Here is a 17,828-nt window from a genome sequence, read left to right on the forward strand (position 1 = left end):
AAACAAAACAGAGCAAAACTGTGAAATTGAAGTATGAGAATGCTAAACTAAGGTGAGACATTGAAGGACAAACATTAAGTAAGTAAATGCAACAGAGCTGTCTGCCTGCCTGATCACTTTAGAGCAGCTCCCAGAAGGCCAAAGTAGAGTAGAGCTTCTGTGCAAGGGTTTGGAAATAAGAATTGATGGTAGAACAATTTCTTTACAACCCTTTGGAGACTGAAGAGCCAAAACAGGAGGGAAATGAGATCTAGGCCACTCGCGAGATAGACCAATTTAATGGAATGCACAAGACAGCCCAAAATTGAGCCCTAGATTAAATTCCAAGTTACCTTCCCCATCAAAAGAGGTCTGGAGAGGAAACAGAAATGAAGCAAGCTGTGTGTATCAAATGCAAAAAGTCTTTCAGTCGGCATCTGCACATGCTGCCAGTCTCTAGCAATAAAATCTGCAAACCTGATGTAAAGCATGAAAATATGCACTTTAGCGCATAATTCAGAACAGGCTTGGGTGTTCCATGCAAAATTTGAAGTGCCCTTTTACCTTGACTGCTTGATACCAAAAATTTGAGGCTAAATGTCTGAACGGCTGTTTGCAATTCCACAGCAATTCAGAGGTGCGCGTTTGCTCCTGGCCGTCCTAAGCACTCCAAGTCATGTTGACAGGGATTCCCCATGATGTGGGCTCATACACTGAGCAATAAAACTGACCTTCAGGGGTGGCCACACAGCCACAGAGTGAGAATTACAGCAGCTTCAAAAAGGACCATGTATTCAACTCTCCTAATGAGAGCAAGAGTCACAGTGGTATTTTATCAAGAAAGGCATGAAGAGTTCATACCTTTACACCTCAAGGTTTTAGTTGGACAAGAAAATAAGTGGCTAAAAAATTTAAAAAACCCCAAACTACTCTAGCAAATAATACTGTTAAGTTTTCAAGACTCTATAATTGAAACAGACTGGTTCTCAAAGTTTTGTTCACGTATTGTCAATTTATTAAGTATGTCTGCGCTATAAAATAGTTGGCTTGTTTTAGGTTTTTTCAGTATATAGAATGCCAGTATTCTGAACAAATATGAGCATTTTTTTAATATACAAAATGCAAGATTGCTGCAGAAAATACACTAAACTTTAAGTGAAAATGGAGCTTCAGAGATGCCATGCATTGAGCACAGCGGCTTAATTACTTTAAAGCAACTCCTTCCATACCTACACAAAACAGAGTATTGCTAATGACAGTGACAGAAAACAATAACTACTCTCGTTTCCACTTTGAGTCATTTTTCTGTGGTTAATAAATTATATCCATAACAGTGTTAATAAGTTATGGTACGGTGTCACTGCATTAGTTTGCATTTATGATGAAGCACTTCATATGGCATTACCTATACCCGTGGAAAAACATAACAGGAGAGAGCCCTTCTCTGTCCTGAAGGAGAAGAATTTCCTATGCTGGCACTTTGATGGATCCCCTAAATAAACGCCATTTCCTGACCTCTGCCGTGCTCTTATTTCTCACCTCTGCTGCAGGAGCAGGCCATGGCAGGGCAATTCAAAAACTTTAATCCCTTTAATAAAACACTGGCACTATTAAATCAGCACCCTTTCCATAGGAATGATATACAAGGAGTTAGAGGTAAGGCAAATACAGGAAGTATTCTGATCAATTAACTCATGTGAAAAGGACACTGTCAGATCAACTCATCTTCCCTCAAGCTCCCAGAGGGAAACAGAAAGACTCAGACTGACTGATGGGCTCTCGATCAACTACTGTAAAAGCTTGTTTTTCCTAAAGTTAAGAATAAATAAATGTGCTTTAAGCTTAATACGATTTGGTTTTTAAAGAAAAAAGAAAAGTAGAAGCTATTTAAATTCTTGCAACCAACTACGGTAGCACTGGTGGAGATAGAGATGGCAATAGTAATAAGCACACTTTTAACAACAGAAAGAAGCTCATGGCTTTAAGTATATTCTTTTACAAATAAAGAAATACAAATCAGTAAACAAACCGTCCCAAATCGGAGTTCTGTAGTGTAGGGTGTTAGTCATCTCAAGCATTAACTTGACGAGCTGCTATTAAGAAAGATGGTTTTTTGTCCATTAAAGTTATTACATAAAAATTCAGTATAGTTTGAAAGAAATTTTTGTAAAAGAATGTAATAATTGAGTTGTCTCCTGTACCAGGATACTTTCTATAGTAAAGCATTCCTTTATAAAAGCTTTTTCCTGCTTTATATATACATATATACAGAACACAATGTTCAAATAGAAATGAGATATTCCACCTCAATAGAAATTATTTGCTTTCTATCAGTATCAAGAGAAAAGTAGCACTATTAGATTAAAATGGAGAAAAATCCCAAGTTATCTGCAGCCTCCATAAGCCAGCAGCGCAAAAGCTCACATGCTTTTACAGTAGGTACATACAAGATAACTTCATAGACATATTACTGGAATGGTTTGCAACCAGTGAAGATAATTTTGATTATTTCCACTTCAAAATTTCCTATATTGGAGCCACATCACTGAAAACAATCTAACCGTAGGGGAAAAAAAAAAGTGATGGGAAACAAGTCTGCTAATCTCTTCATGAAAACTAGACAGAGTAGGAGAGTAGTCTCCTGTAGATTAACTGAAGTCTCTCAGAGACAAAGACTCCAGTATTCTAAGCAAGAGAAATGAAATCCCCATAAAAATACCTTCACTTAATTTCTCTTTCTCCCTCCCTGCCACAACTAGCATCATTTATCTGTACACTGAATTCATCTCCACTGTGCATTTTAAAATTTAGAGGGTAAAAAACTACCATGTTCCCGCCACAGCATCATTGGACACCATACTGCATAGAAAAATGAGTCGTGCCTTTGCAGTAATTTGACAAGAGAAGAACAAAAAGAATGGCAAAACCAGAACAATATGACTAGGGCTTGAAGAATGCATTGGTTCAATATTTAGCAATGCATAAATTGAGGTCTCATTTTTGTTTAGGTATATTTTGATTATAACTAATAAATGACTGATTTTTCCTTTGGTTCTTTGTAACAACAACATATCACCCAAAGAGATTTATTCTTTATTCCCTTCTCATATAGCATGCCAAAGACTGTCTCAGTTTATGAATTAGCATTTAAAACTACTGTAGGTTATCTAACAGGCATTCAGATTCAATAGTACTTTTGACAGCAGTAAGTAAAGAGCCTTTTAACATCTTGAACACATGTGCTTGAAAAAAGTAGTTGCATCAAAGCAGTTCAAAGACTGCAGACAAAAACCAGTTAAAATCCAGTTTGCTGTGAGATGATTTTAGTGTGGTGTAAACAACCTTTCACGACTCCCCATGGGAAATGTTGTAAGACTATGTTCAAAATGAATCAGGCATATTTATAAAGATCATGAAGTGGTCAAATGCATTTGCATTTTTGGCAGATCCACTCCACGGGTACTACTTGCTACAGTCTGTAGAAATCTCAAATCTCACATCAGCGTTGCCTATAGTGCTTTATTATTTATTACATGTTATGCTAAGTACCTGCGAAAGGGGACATTCCTTGGCCAATGAACTCTGGTTCATATCCTTCAGTAAGTCCTTCAGAGCATTTCTTACTGTTGTGTGAGACCATTGTTCAGGAGGCAAGTCTTCTAGTTTAGGGCAACTATTTGAAACACAGATTAGAAAAGGGATTATTACAAGATTGCATCCTGCTGCAGAACATTCCTTTAAGACAGACAGATTTCATTTTGCGCATCAAGCAGATGCATCTGGAGATTGCTCTCGGTCTCCTGATTGTTCCGATTAGTTAATTACTTTATACAACACATCTGCTGTATTGATGCATGAATTATACATCAGCTGCATGTGGCGACTATTTTTTCATGTTACTTCTACCTTCCTGCTCTGATGCGCTTGGTAAAACAATTTAAGGTGTAATGCTTTCTCACGACTGATCATGAAAAGCATTAATATATTAACCATTTTTTCTTTTTTGTTGCCATGAAATTTAAGAACCTAGACAGCAACAATAAGTGCAAGCAAGTCATTCTTTTACAAAATGCACACAGATGGTACTGTTCATGATATGCAAAAATATTTTTCTCTTAAGTAAACTTTATGTAAAATGCCTTCTTGTAATGCATCATTTAATTGACTAAAATGCAATATAGTTTTAATGAGATATCCAAAGAAAATCTATGTATCAGAGCTATAAAAGTTTTCTGCAATAGTATACTGTAAGTTAAAGAAGAATTAGAGTAACTAAAAAGGAATTTAGGCAAGCCTTTGTACTTTGAGCACAAAGCACAGTGGGAATTAAATACAAGCAATATTAACAGTTAAGAGCAGACAAGTAACAGTTCACATCCCAGAACTGGTATATGACTTACCTGTGTAACTGGATTTTCAGTGTGACCACATGATACACGTCTTGCAGCATGTCTGCTACTGTAGCATCAGGGGCATCTGTCACATAGGAGAGTGGAACTGGATTCCACTTCCCAACCTGGATAAGCCCTGCAGGATTGTAATTTTCAGAGGGGAGGGGGAGTGGGCAAGAAGGGCAGGAAAAATTGAAAGAAAGTGATTCACCTAATTCCTAGGAGCAAAACAAATATCTGATTTTAACAAGATCACTACCTTTGTTTCTAACCTCTTAAATCTGGCAAAACAAAAGAACAACCCCCTCCCCCTCCAAAAACCCCCACCCACACACCACCAAGGATAGGCCTTATCTATATTATGAAATTATACAAATGCATTGCAGTAGAGGTTTTTATAATATGTATAGAAGTATATTTTCCTAAGTCCCCATGAATTCAATAGGACATGATATAATAGTTAGTCTTCCTCTTAACAAATTAGTAAGAATTTTGCAACGCTGGAATTGAGTACAAAAAAAATTACTTTGCAGTCTATAAAACCATCAGGAACAAAATAAAAGAAACAGAGCTGGATATTCAGTCATAAATGCAAGTTGACTCTCAACAGTCCATCTGCTCAAATATGCTTTACACTTCCTTGTGGATCCTCAGTGGAGCAGATTATTAAGGTCAATAAGCATACTAATGATTCAGTTGAAGTCTTTTTTCTTCTTTAAAAAAAAAAAAAAAGGAATTTACCTCCACATTCCCGACGAACAAAATATGCACTAACTAAATAAAAACACATCAAGGGAAAAAAATACAGACACAGAATCTGCAAGAAGTTTAAGAAGTAAAACCTGCATTGCATTGCTTAAGAAATCCTGCCCCTCCCCCAAGACCCCACAAACAAACACAATTCATTGTACAATTTCATAATCTTATTTACCTTTTGCTTGGGCAGCAGAGCTGTGAGAATATCCAAGAGATAGCAATGCCATTTCAATCAGCTGGTTGAAAAGCATATCCTTCCTCACCAACACAAATTCTGCATGCTCCTCCTTAGAATCATACTCAATGGCATTTTCATAATGTTCCACTACACAGAAAACTGGAAGCATACTTCCTATTAAAAAAATAAATTTAAAATATTAAACTTGAGTTATAGTAGAGTAGGTGGGTCTATACAGAGTTATGTAAATAAAACCTGTACAAACAGGCAGAGGAGGCATCAAGAATCATCACAAATATTTGATCAACATATTCCCCGAGTCCTTTTCCCTCACCCTCCCCAAAAAACAGAAACTTCTACAAAACATACATCTCCCTGAAAGGCAGAAATGCAAATTTATCTCCCTTGATCAGATGCAAATTTAAAGAATTACCTTCTATAGAAATAACAAGGTTGACTGAAGAGAAGTTGACTCTCTCTGTCCTGCCTGATTTGTTGTGAGTAGCAGGCAGCATGAGAACCTAAATACATACTGCAGATGTCTTCACTGTAAGCCATTTTAGTACCAGCCACATAATTTTGTTTGTTAACATTAAAACTTTCTTAGTCCTGCCAAAAATATTTAATTGGTTTCAACATCAACAACAAATCACCTTGTGCGTTATATATTCACTCTGAAAAGAGTACACAAGGAAACAAGGCAAAAGTTAACACTAATTCGTGCTTCATTCACTGAGTGCAATTGAGCACTACTTTCACTTGCATCTTTAAGGAACAAACCATGACTTCAACGCCACTTTAAGAAGTGTACCTGCAGTTCAGGCTTATTTTTGTTGTTCTTGTTGTTGTTGTCTCCTGCACTTTACATCCCACAATGCTATTTTGGCATGCCTGCAAGTTAATTACCATTTTCCCGTTTTGTAGCATCATATGGCAAACCCTTCCATACACTGCACAGAATATTAAGCAAGTAACCTTTTTTTCTTTCCTTTTGCCTTTTTCGGGTTTTTTTTTTTAGATTTATTTTATTTTATTTTTCTCCCTTTTAATGACAGAGAGAGAAGTAACAAACAACCCAAGCTGATTTAGGGACAAAGTCTCTCCCAGCAGTCAGATTCCTGGACTTTATGAAACTCCCTCCCAGCCTCCCAGATGGACATGGATGACACAATGACCTGTGGTTTTAAGCTCCAATCCTGTTCTGCTGTCTCCAGCAGCACAGGTTAGGATCTCTTAATGACAGAAAGGAGAAGGGTTAAAAGGAGATGTACAGAACTGTCTTATGGCAGTCTGCCAGAGGGGTATCATCTTTAGCATAAATGATGACAAGGGTTATTTTAACAGGGCACCCAGGAACTCCAATTAGTCCTACAATGTTAATGCCTCTATAACCACTGCCCTCTAGACTTACAGAAACCTGCTAACCTGCTAAGGTGCACCAGACATGCTGTAGTCTAAAAGGAAGCTTTACTCTTGACAACAGAGTAAGACCATGTCTGCTGATTTGTGCTCTAACGTATAGTAAGAAATCACGATAAAAAAAGATACCTCTTAAGCACGTATATTTAAACTACATCTGTTCACCAGAGAGCCAATCTCTGGCAAACAAACCCCTTCAGGCTTGCAAGGAAAAGCTCACAAACTCACTCCAGTTTGCCCAATAGGCTCAGCATGAAAGACTGAAACACAAGAGTAAAAGCTTGCCAATATTTATGTAGTGCAGGAAGGAGATTTTTTTTTTTTTTTTTGAATCTGAGTGAGACTGGCCAGCAAGGGAGAGAAGACCAAAGCAAAAGCAATACATGCAAAGCAGTTTTTATTTCATTGGTTTTAAATAAGCTGTGGACACACACGATTCATCTGCAAAAAGCTGGTGGTTTGTTTTTTGGGCTTTTTCTCCCCTTCAGGCTCTTACAATTGATGTTTCACCTACTACTATCTGACTCAGAGTAAGGGCTCAAAATTCTTCAGTAGTTTCACCAGTAACTCCTGAAGATAAAGTGTAAGCAAAGCTTCATTCTAACAAAGAGTGCAGATATATCCTAAACCAGCTAAAGCATATTTGTTTTTCCCCTTATCACTCCTACAAATTAAGCTATAATCAGACACAACACACAGGTACTTAGCTGCTTATCAGCACCTTTTTTTGCCAGGTACATGGTTTCTTCAGTTGCAGCATTTTGGGAAATGTGGTACTTTAAACAACACAGGAGAGCCTCCTGGCCAAATTTTGAGGCACAGCACAGATTAACAGAGGTGGATCCCGGTACTGTGACACAGGTATCATCTGACTACAAATCAAGTCACTAAATCTTTTAGCAAACTGTCACTGGTGTCCTTCTGTTAATGTGAAAAATGTTATACAGGAGAGCACAATCTCAGCTGGCTGATCACTCCTGCTAGCACTTGGCAAGACCTCCAAGTGCAGCAACTTCATAACCTTCTAGTATTAAAGGGGAGAGCATTGGTCAGTGCTCCCTGCTAAAAATACAGCATGATTTAAACCTGAAGGCAGTGTTAGAGCTTTTGCTGAAGGTTTATGAGTCTGTGTAAACAGCACGTCTGCCATAAGGAGCACTGAAGTCTGTAGAATCCTTGTCTAAAACTGTCCTGGCATTAAAGTTTGCTGTGCAAATATCACATAATACCAGAGACAGCTGAAATCTCCTATTTAGGAATTTATGGAACTTATATGTTTGCAGGCGTCAGAAAGTCCTTTTTATACAGCCCCACTGCTTCACTGTACAATGTTAATGCACTCTGCTTGAAAAGCCGTAATAAATTATATTTTTAATGCTCTTACCCTGGCTTTCTTAAGATGCATACATTCTTGGCAAACAATCAATAAATAGGGTAATCATGAGCAGAGGCCAAAGAATTTGCTGAAGTGCTGTTTTTCCATTTTTAATAGATAAAGATCTAACAATACGGACTGCTGTGTCTGTTCATTTCAGGATCAATATATTCTTTGTTTTCGCCAAACCGAGGAAAAAATAAATGATTGTACGATAAATGTTATGCATCAGACACAATGAAATTCCTCTGCCTTCTAACTTTGTGCGTTTAATAGTCTTGGTTGCATTTTGCACTTTGCTTAGCAAATACAAGAAAAATCTGGATTATAAACATAACTGATTATACTAGGAAAAGCAGAGACTGTTTTAAGATATATGCCAAATTACATGCAACATATTTCAATTTAAATTAGCAAGCCTGCAGGACATGGTCAAAAAGACTTACAAATTTTGATAAGTAAAATTTGCACATTATTGTCCATTAAAAGTATTTTCAATGCAAACAAAAGCCATCCATATACAAACATCAATGATTCTAAATGTGCCTTTTCCTTGTGTAAATGTCTAATTACAGCAAACCAGCCACTGAAAAATATGACACCCAAGTTGTTCATTGTTCAATAATGAATTGTACTTAAGAAAATAAACTGCGAAGATTGACATCATAAATGACTTTTCCAATGTGATACCTAAAGATTTACACTCTCTCCTTTAAACCAACTTGCAACTGCTATGGAAATACTGCTGCCCTTCCAATCATAGGACCATCATTAGGAGGAAAGGCGAAAATTTGTTTTGGGGGTTCAGTATTTACTCTTACATATTTTTGCGTTTCTTAGCCCAGCGCTTACTCAAAGAATCAATGCACTAAATTACTTATATTTCAATGTAAGAATTTGCTTTAATCACAGTAGCTAGCCTTTACCTTAACAAAAATCAGACTCCACCCTGAAAAGCAAGATGCTCCACCCAAGAATGAACCTTACATTTCCCAAATGTGATTTATATCAGAATTGGGAATATATAGTATTTTAGAATGGAGATTTTAATCCTGAAATATAAATGAAGTAGAGTCTGCAAAAGTATGCTTCCCCCCCAAATATTATAAATCATATTTCTCTAATGCAGAATTATCAAAAGCGTTACCTTTTCTAATATTAGTTTTCATCAGGTGTCCAGAGTGTTTTAAAGGCACTCCTTGCATTTTAGTTCCTGTACTTCCAAGTCTTCCTCTTCCTAATGGGCTCCCATTCTGTTCCAAGCGCGCAATTTTGGCTGGTGGACCCTTCGGATCGCTTACATTGTTAGACATTTCTGAATGTTCTTTCCCCTGAGTTGCCTCGTTCAAATGATCCATACTCAGTCCCGCCTCTAAAGATCACCTGCCATGATTAAAAAAAAAATATATATGTTGTACACGTGTGCGCATATGTATACGTACACAGCCTGCACATGTAGAGACAGATATGTATGTATCACAAGCTCAGGAAAAAAGAATAGATAACTATTTTAACTAGAAAGAAATGCCTTTTCTAAAAGAAACAAATTTATTCTTCAAAAATTACCTCATACCCCAGTTTACAGAGAGATTGTATCATAATCTAGTGGAATGGTTTTTTAAAAGCCAACCAGAGTACCTCTTAAAAAAAAATTAAAAATCTTTGGAGATGTTCTATTAAAACCGAGAGAGTCTAAAACCCATATAAGTGATGAAGATTGTCAAGGTGTGTGCTCCAAGACAGGTATTGTTACAAATCTCACAGAAAGGTTTGTTATTATTCGCGGATGTTTTAGTTGAGGAGAGAAAGATTCTAATGAAATATTTCTTGATCTATTTGATTATAAAATGGACAAGCAACAATAGAGAGATTGTTAAAACTTTAGTTGAAGGAGCAACAGATTTACTAGAGATGTAGACTATTGTCAATTTACAATTCCTCTCCCCCTTAAAAACAGAAGTTAGAAAAGAAATTGACATTTAACTTCAGAAAGCAGTGGCGGGAGATGATTGCTTTTGAGTTTCCTAACCAATATTATACTGAGTTTATCAACTTTTACAAGGTTCAAAATATGCAATTTTTTAGATATTAAGCTTCAAGTGTTAAACAGAGTAGTTCATTCAATTAAGATAAATAACTGAATAGTTTCTCACCAAACATAAAGCTGGGGAAAAATCCTCCACAATTTCTACAGTACTTTTGATGCCCTTAAATATATAAAGAACCCAAAACCTGGGTGATGCTGACACAGCTATATGAAACCAAAAAACCAGAATTTCAATAGCAAATTAAGAAAAGGTATATATTAGCATGCTTGTACTTCCCTTTTTATCAACTTTTGAAACCTCTGTCCATGAATAACAATCACAGCTAAATCACTAAAAACCTCCCAAGCCTACAACAGAACGGAGTAAGTTTTAAGGATTTTTGCCACTGATCAGAACCTGTTTTTCAACTATATTAAAAAATCTTGCTGAGAGCAAAGGCATCTTTCTGGTTATGATTTCACTAATCAATACTGTTGTGATTGTTAGGTATTTTATCTACCTTTCCCTGACAGGGAAAGGTATAACTATACAGACAATTATGTTATATATATATATATAAATAATATAATCACTATGGACAGGTCAACAGACATTAATCTTTGAACTAGTATTTACATTAGCAAGTACAAATAGTAATACTGGGGATGTCATATTTAGAAAGACAAGTGTGAATCGGATAATTGCTACTTTTCGTTCAGTTGCCTAATAATTCAATACATTTTCAGCACATTTCATAGCCAAGTTATTAGAGCCTAAATATCTTGGAATCTTTATATATACACACTTGTATGTCACTAGTATACATGCCAGTGATAATTTTTTAGAGTATTTTTTTCTTGTTTGAACAACATGCTGTTTTTCCCGATACGGTGAAGAAAAATGCAATGTATTAATTCGAACCTTTACAAGCAACCTCGAGATTGCAACCAAATAGATGAAGTTCAGGCAATCATTATTTTTCCTTATGCTGTTAGGTGACAGGCTAAGGTTCACTATTCATCTTTATCCCATCTGTTTTAGGTCATACGTCTCATTAACAGTAAACATGTCTATTTTAGCCACTTTTCAAAAAGAATTTTTTTAACTATGCTAAGTGTAACCTAAGCAAAGAATTACAGACTCGAACTGCTAACATCTTCCGATGTTTCTAACAACGCTAACAGACCACAGGGCTGCTATTCTGAGACTGGTCTATTTCAAAAAAAAAGAGGATTAACAAAAAAAAAAGAAAAAAAGGGGTGTGGGGGGGCAGAGTAAAAGAAAACACACACAAAAAAGCTTCGAACAAGAAAGTCCTCATCACTTTTGGCAACTTCAGAAGTACTCTAAGGCAGGAAGGTTCTTTGCTACAAAAAGTATCTAGTCATCATGAGTCAGAATCGCACTACATCATGTACAGTGAATAAAAGTGATAGATCGCCACTTAGTTAATACACTGACTGCAACCAAAACACCAAATGGGTCATTTTCGCTTGGCCTGAGAATACCCACCCATCGGCATCCTTTCACCGCTTAGTCATCTTGTAAAAAGCTTTATGTTACAAAGCAAAATTACATGCACATAAAACACCTAATTTACTCATTTAAACTCCATGCCCAAGGCTAAAGTTCACTGAAACCTCAGTTTGGAATAGTGATGAGCAACAACCAGCATGGCCTGCCCAGGGAGAGGGTGGCAGGAAAGACCTATCATCTCCGCCGGTTCCAGGCCGGGAGTTTCCCCGGGTTTCGCATTTAGGCATCTTTCACAACTACAAGTTTTCATCACAGATCAGTGAGAGAAGAGCACAATTTCAAGGCACAGTTTCCCGGAGCCAGCGTACACGTACAGGCACACCGCGCAATTTCTGAATGAGAGTCGGTGCCGTATCTCCTTTTGTCGCGATGTAACGCTGCCGGTATTATATTATTTCTTTCTCTCCTCCTGAATCAGCCCCCTCCCCATGCCTTTCCCCTCCTCTTCCCTCCCTCCCCCATAAAAACCCATAATCACATTTGAGAGAGGCTCCGCACTTATCCGTTCCATATGGCTCTCACAATCCAGGCCAAGCTTTCCCTGTGACCTTTTAAAGAGACAAAGAAGCAAAGTACTTATCTAGAAACAGAAACACTGCAGTTTTCTGAGTGAAATTAGCAAAACCGACCCGAAACTCACCACTTCAAAACTTGACAGCATATAAATAACAAAAACAAAGGAGGTTTCCTTTGCAGCCCGAGCTCTTGAAGAGGAAGAAGTTCAAGACTGATGTTTTTAGGTCCCCCCCTTTCTGAAGAGGGGTGGGGGGGGGAGGGGGGGGGCAGCAGACCTGAGGACTACTTCCCCTAATATTCTCTTTTTTTTTCCTTTTTTTTTTTCTTGTTGCTATTTTCCTCTAGGCGGGGAGGGGCAAAAACAGATAGCGAGAAACAGAGTAGCCATGAGCAAAAATGGCAATGGACAAAAAAAATAGAGATTAAATATCTTTTGAGAGAGCCAGTTTTCGAGGTTTAGCAACGGAAGACAGAGCTGCAGATCAAATTGATCAGACAAGTGTAACGCTCAAAACGAGGAATTAATAATAATAATAATAATAATTTAAAAATAAGTAGCAGGTTTAAATTAAGGTGGAGGGTGATTTAAGTCTAGCTATCCTTCCAAAAATAAAACCAATGCATAAAGGATCAAGTGAGAAAGGGGGCTACTAAAAAAAAAAAGGAAAGAAAAAAAAAGGCAGCTTTTCTATCCAGTGTGAAGAGCAGAAAGTCTACTTCTAGGTTGTCACTTACACTATTATTCTCCAATAGGCACCCAGAGGAGCAGCACACACAGAAGGAGCCCGCTCCCCTCCCCCTCCGCAAAAATATACACCGTAACAGCCCCCAAACTTTCTGCGGAAACCTCAGCCCCAGAGATCGCTACTGGAGATAAAAAGAGAAAAAAAAAAGTGGAGAGAAAATTGCAGGAAAAGGCACTAAAATGCCACTTTTAATCTCGCCTCTGCGGTCCGGGAAAGGAAAAAAAAAAAAAAAAAAAAGAAAAAAGAAAAAAAAAAAGGCAGAGAGGACCTGTCTCCTCTCATTTACCGGGGGCTGTGTGCGAGTGACGGGGGGAGAGAGGGAGCGAGAGAGGAGGGGAGAGAGAAAAAGAACAGAGGGGAGGAAGGAAACACACAACAAGGCACACCACCACCACCACTACAAAAAAGTGACGAGGTTTCACTCCCTCCGAGTCCAACACCGGGAGAAATTATAATTAAAAAAAACCCCGATCCTATTAGGGAAAAAAAAAAAGAAAAAAAAAGGAAAAAAAGAAAACCAACAACAAAAAAAACTGGTTCTGCTTCTGCAAAGAAAAAAAAAAAAAAAAAAGAAAATCTGGGAACTCCGAGAAGAGTTACTCGCAAGAAGGGGTAAAAATATAAAATAGAAAGGCTGCAAAAAGCCAACAACAACAAAAACCAAGCCAGCAAAAAAACCCAGTAACAATTGAAAAAGAATAATAATGGTAGGTTTTGTATTTTGTCTTTTTTTTTTTTTTTTTTTTTAATTCTCGTTTTTCCTGGCTGGCTGGGTATGGTTGTTATTTAGGCCGGTTTGGTGGTTGTTGCTGGATGTTACATGGATATGTGTGTGTGTATGTGTGTCCCCGGACGGAGCTGCCTCGCTCTGCTCTGCTCCCCCCCCCCCTCCTCTCTCTCTCCCTCTCTGTTTCTGTCCCCATTAAATTATTAGTTGACTCATCACTACTCCTCCTCCTCCTGCTGCTGCCGCCGCCGTCCCCTGCTCACAGCCTCCTCTCCTCCTCTCCGCTACCGCTCGCTGCCGCTGCTGCCGCTGCTTCTTCTTCCTCCTCCTCATTTTAATACAAAATAACACCGAGGCCACCGGCTTTTTTTTTTTTTTTTTTTTTTTTTTTTCCACAGCCGGAGACGGGAGGAGGACGCAGCCTCCCTGCTGCTGCCCGGAGCCCTTCCCCAGCGGCCCCGGATCATCCGACGCGTCCTGGGAGAGAGAGAGAAAGTGGCAGAGGAGGAGGAGGAGGAGGAGGAGGTGGTGGTGGTGGTGGTGGTGAAGGAGAGCGGCATGGGGGAGGGGAGGCCGGGGAAGGGGGAGGGGGTCGGCAGAAGTGCGGTGGCAGAGGGGGACCGCAGCGAGGAGCGGGGCGGGGGCGCCGGGCCGGGCCGGGCCGGGCCGGGGGGGGGCGGCCGCCGGCGGCGGTAGGTGAGCGGGGGGGCCGGGGGAAGAGGGCGTGCGGCTTCCGGGCGCGCACGAATTTGCAGCTCGCTGGGTGCGGGTGAGGCGGCCCTGCCTGCGCCGCGCACAATGCCCGCTCCGCGCCGCCCCGCTCCGCGCCACAGCGCGCCCCCCCGGCAGATGGGGCCTGCGGCGGAGGGGGCGAGCCGGGGGGGACGGGCACGGGGGCACAGCAGCAGCACCAGCAGGAGTAGGAGGAGGAGGAAGAGGGGCGGAGGTGAAGGCTGAACAATATCCTGCCGGGTGCGCCGCGCTAGCGCAGCCCCCGCCCCTCCGCGCGGAGCCTGCGCGGGCCGCGCCGGGCAGGTGCACGGCGGCGGCGGCCCCGCAGGTTGGGACGCGCCGCGGGGGCCGCTCCGGGGAGCCGGTGGCCCACGTGGGGGAAAGAAGTTTCTCCTTCCCTCCCCTTGCCTTCGATACCGACAGGGGTGAAAGAACAGCACCGGCCACGGTTCTGAAAGGCGGCCGAGGCTGAGTGAAACCGGCCTCGTTCCGCGGAGGGCATCATCCACCGCGGCTCTGGTGGCTCCGGTGGGCGCCGCGGCCAGCCAGAGCAAGCTGCAACGCACCGTGGGTGAGAGCGATACATCGCTCCGGGCTCGGGACGGCGGAATGCCACATCCCCACGCCACAAAACTGTCCCTGTGTCAAGTCTGCAGCGCGGGACCGAAAGCCACCCCTGAAAGGTGAAAGCTAGAAGGTGGTAAAGTATTGACAAAATAAGCAACTGCGAGACAGACATGGCTTTTTCCCATCATGCACTTGGAAGAAAGTAACCCAACTAGACAAACTTGAAAGCAACAAGTTTGTACAAGCTGCGAGATAAGGGCAAAATTAAACTTCTTTATTGATAAAATGCAGTGTTTGAATAGACTGTGTCTAAAGGGAAAGTTGCATCACCGACCAAAGAAAACATGAATTACTGCATATGCAGGTATATAACCAAAATGTTTAGGGCAGTAACTTTAAAACAACCGACAACAAAGCATCAACAAAATACAAACATGAGGCAGCAACAAAAGTAGGTGAGCGAGAAGGCTAATACCAGTCCTGTTATACACAAAATAGTATGGCCTCTGAACACAGAAAGGGAAAATCATTAAATCTATAAAAAAAGAAAATTTGCACTACGCATATATTACTTATTATTAAAGAACAGGAATACATCAAGACAAGGTAAAGAATCACATTGATGTTTACTAAAATAAGCAGAAACAGCATATAGGACATGCAGGAAAAAGAAAATGGTAATAGGGCAAAATGCATGAAATATTTATCATATTCTGCAGTGCATAAAATAGATTATAATCTCAGAAGCAAAGAAATGGAAGGCTGGAAAATGAATACACTGTTACATAATACTATTATTCAAAGCGGAGCAAGTGGAGGTGGCATATGTATGAAACATGAAAAGTTGTACCTATGTTGTGTGTCTTGAAAAGGCTTACTAAGATCATTACCGAGACTGCTGAAAAGGAAAAATAAAAACCAAAACCCAAAAACCAAAGAAACATGTTTCACAAAGAAAAACAAGGGAAAATGTAGATGACATCTTCCATAACATATGATCAAGGGGTAACTGTCTAGTGGGTTGTTTGTTTAGAAACCAATCTTTTTTTCAACAAGATAAAGTATCAATCAGTCCCTCTTAAAAAAAATATATGTATATGTATTTCCCAATACATTTGGATACTTGGAAGAAAACTATTAACTAGTTAATTCAAACTTTGTGGGCACAATGGAAAATATCAATGTATTATTTTTTCAACCTTTTCAGAAAAGCCTGATGAGGTAAACTTAAACTTCAGCAGTAAGCAAGACTGGCCACTAAAGAAAATCATGAAAGATGCGAGAGTTGAGAGTTTCAGCTGGCAGTATGCTGCCTGCAGCATGATGGAGGAAAAGGACACTGATGATAATTTAAGAGATGCAGAGCTGATTAGAATAGCGCAAATATGATCTGGAACAAGATTTGGGACTAAAATACCACCTTTTAAAAATGATTACCAGATATGACAATAACAAAACCAAATAACAACAACAAAAGATTAAAATCTTCTAAAATAACTTTTGCTTTGGTGTTCACAAATCATTCTATTCCTGGTTAAAAAAAAAAAAAACAAAAAAAAAAAAAACAAAAACCAAAACCAAAACAACACAATGTTTGGATTAAAACAAAGTGATTAATCTAAAAAGCAGAGATGGTGAATTAAAGGAGCAGGGAGATAACAATCTGATAATACAGGAGCACAGAAGGCCTAATAATGATATTATTACGCACATAACCAAACACTGACAAACAAATATTCTGTTAATTATATAATTGTGCATATGCTTCCTATGCTTGAGATAAATGATTATGGAAAAGAACTCTCTTCTTGAAATTGCATATATGCACTAAACCTTATAAACTCTCTACCACATGGATTAATCTAATTCCCATACACCACTTATGCTTGGTAAAGTATTTACTACAGACTTGGAAAGCTGAGCGTGAAACCTTTGCTTTGACTAGAAAGCACGAATTACTGAAGGCTGCTACATCTTGACAGATAGACAACAATCAGATATCTCTTATCAATACCGAACTACTTGGAAATAATTCAAGATGCAGATATCTGATTTTCATTTGACCTATTCCAATTTGCACTTCACTGTGTCAACTTTGATATTAAAATGTTCAGCTAGAATAAAGATATTTATAATAAAAACATATATAAAGAACAGAAGATGAATAGATATTGTCATGGATACATATGCAGGCAATCATTTAAACACACGGCAATAGTAACGTCACATTTTTCATAGCTTCTAGTCAACATACAGCAGGCAAATATATGCTTAATAAAGGTTATTAATCCTTAATAAAGTTGTTGCACTGGTTTATTATCTATAAATGCATTTTGCCCTAGCTTATGTTGAAATAAGACAAATATTTAAAAAGTTGGGCTGCATATTTTCAACCCCATGGTGAATTAACTCTCAAGCAGCAGTCTCAGTAGCTGCAAAGCAAAACAAATTCTCCAGTGTGGCATGCTGCCTCAGAGCCTCCTAAGGTCTCTGTTCCAATATTTTCTTGTTCAAAATAAATTAGGAAATGTGGGCCCAAATCTTGAGGCTTGGCTCTTGTGCAATGCCAACAGAAATGACCTGGCAGCAGAGCAAAACCAGCATGGCTGTGTATTCTCTTTTATCAGATTTCTTTGGGGAGATCAGGCTGATTGGCTTTTACACATATGTACTTCTGACAATGCTGCAGTCCTTTGGGCAACCTGTAAGCAACATCCCATGCTGGAGGTGATGCAGAGCTGCGCAGCAGCAGCGGGACAGCTGGGAAATTCTCTTCAGTGGGAATTTGAATGCATTTCCCCCACTGCAAGGTATGATGGGCGCACATCTATGGGTAATGGTAACTGCTGGACAGCAAGGCAATGGCAGTACCATTCCAT

At 39.4% G+C, this 17,828-nt stretch overlaps 1 protein-coding gene across 7 annotated transcripts in view; it reads right to left on the reverse strand.

The window, feature by feature from the left end:
• Positions 1-17,828, reverse strand: part of SATB1 (SATB homeobox 1) — a 91,721-nt gene that overhangs the window by 60,274 nt on the left and 13,619 nt on the right. For 2 of the 7 annotated variants that reach the window (XM_038123143.1, XM_038123192.1), the window contains exons 2-5: positions 9,246-9,481; positions 5,302-5,478; positions 4,380-4,506; positions 3,529-3,652 (exon numbers count right to left, since the gene is read on the reverse strand). In XM_038123143.1, the coding sequence (XP_037979071.1) occupies positions 3,529-3,652; positions 4,380-4,506; positions 5,302-5,478; positions 9,246-9,456 (639 nt within the window). In that variant the 5' untranslated portion in view covers positions 9,457-9,481. The other 5 variants (XM_038123161.1, XM_038123167.1, XM_038123153.1 and 2 more) reach the window with 5 other exon arrangements.

This window comes from Motacilla alba, chromosome 2 (genome assembly GCF_015832195.1).
Source record: "Motacilla alba alba isolate MOTALB_02 chromosome 2, Motacilla_alba_V1.0_pri, whole genome shotgun sequence".
In the NCBI taxonomy this organism is placed as follows: Eukaryota; Metazoa; Chordata; class Aves; order Passeriformes; family Motacillidae; genus Motacilla; species Motacilla alba.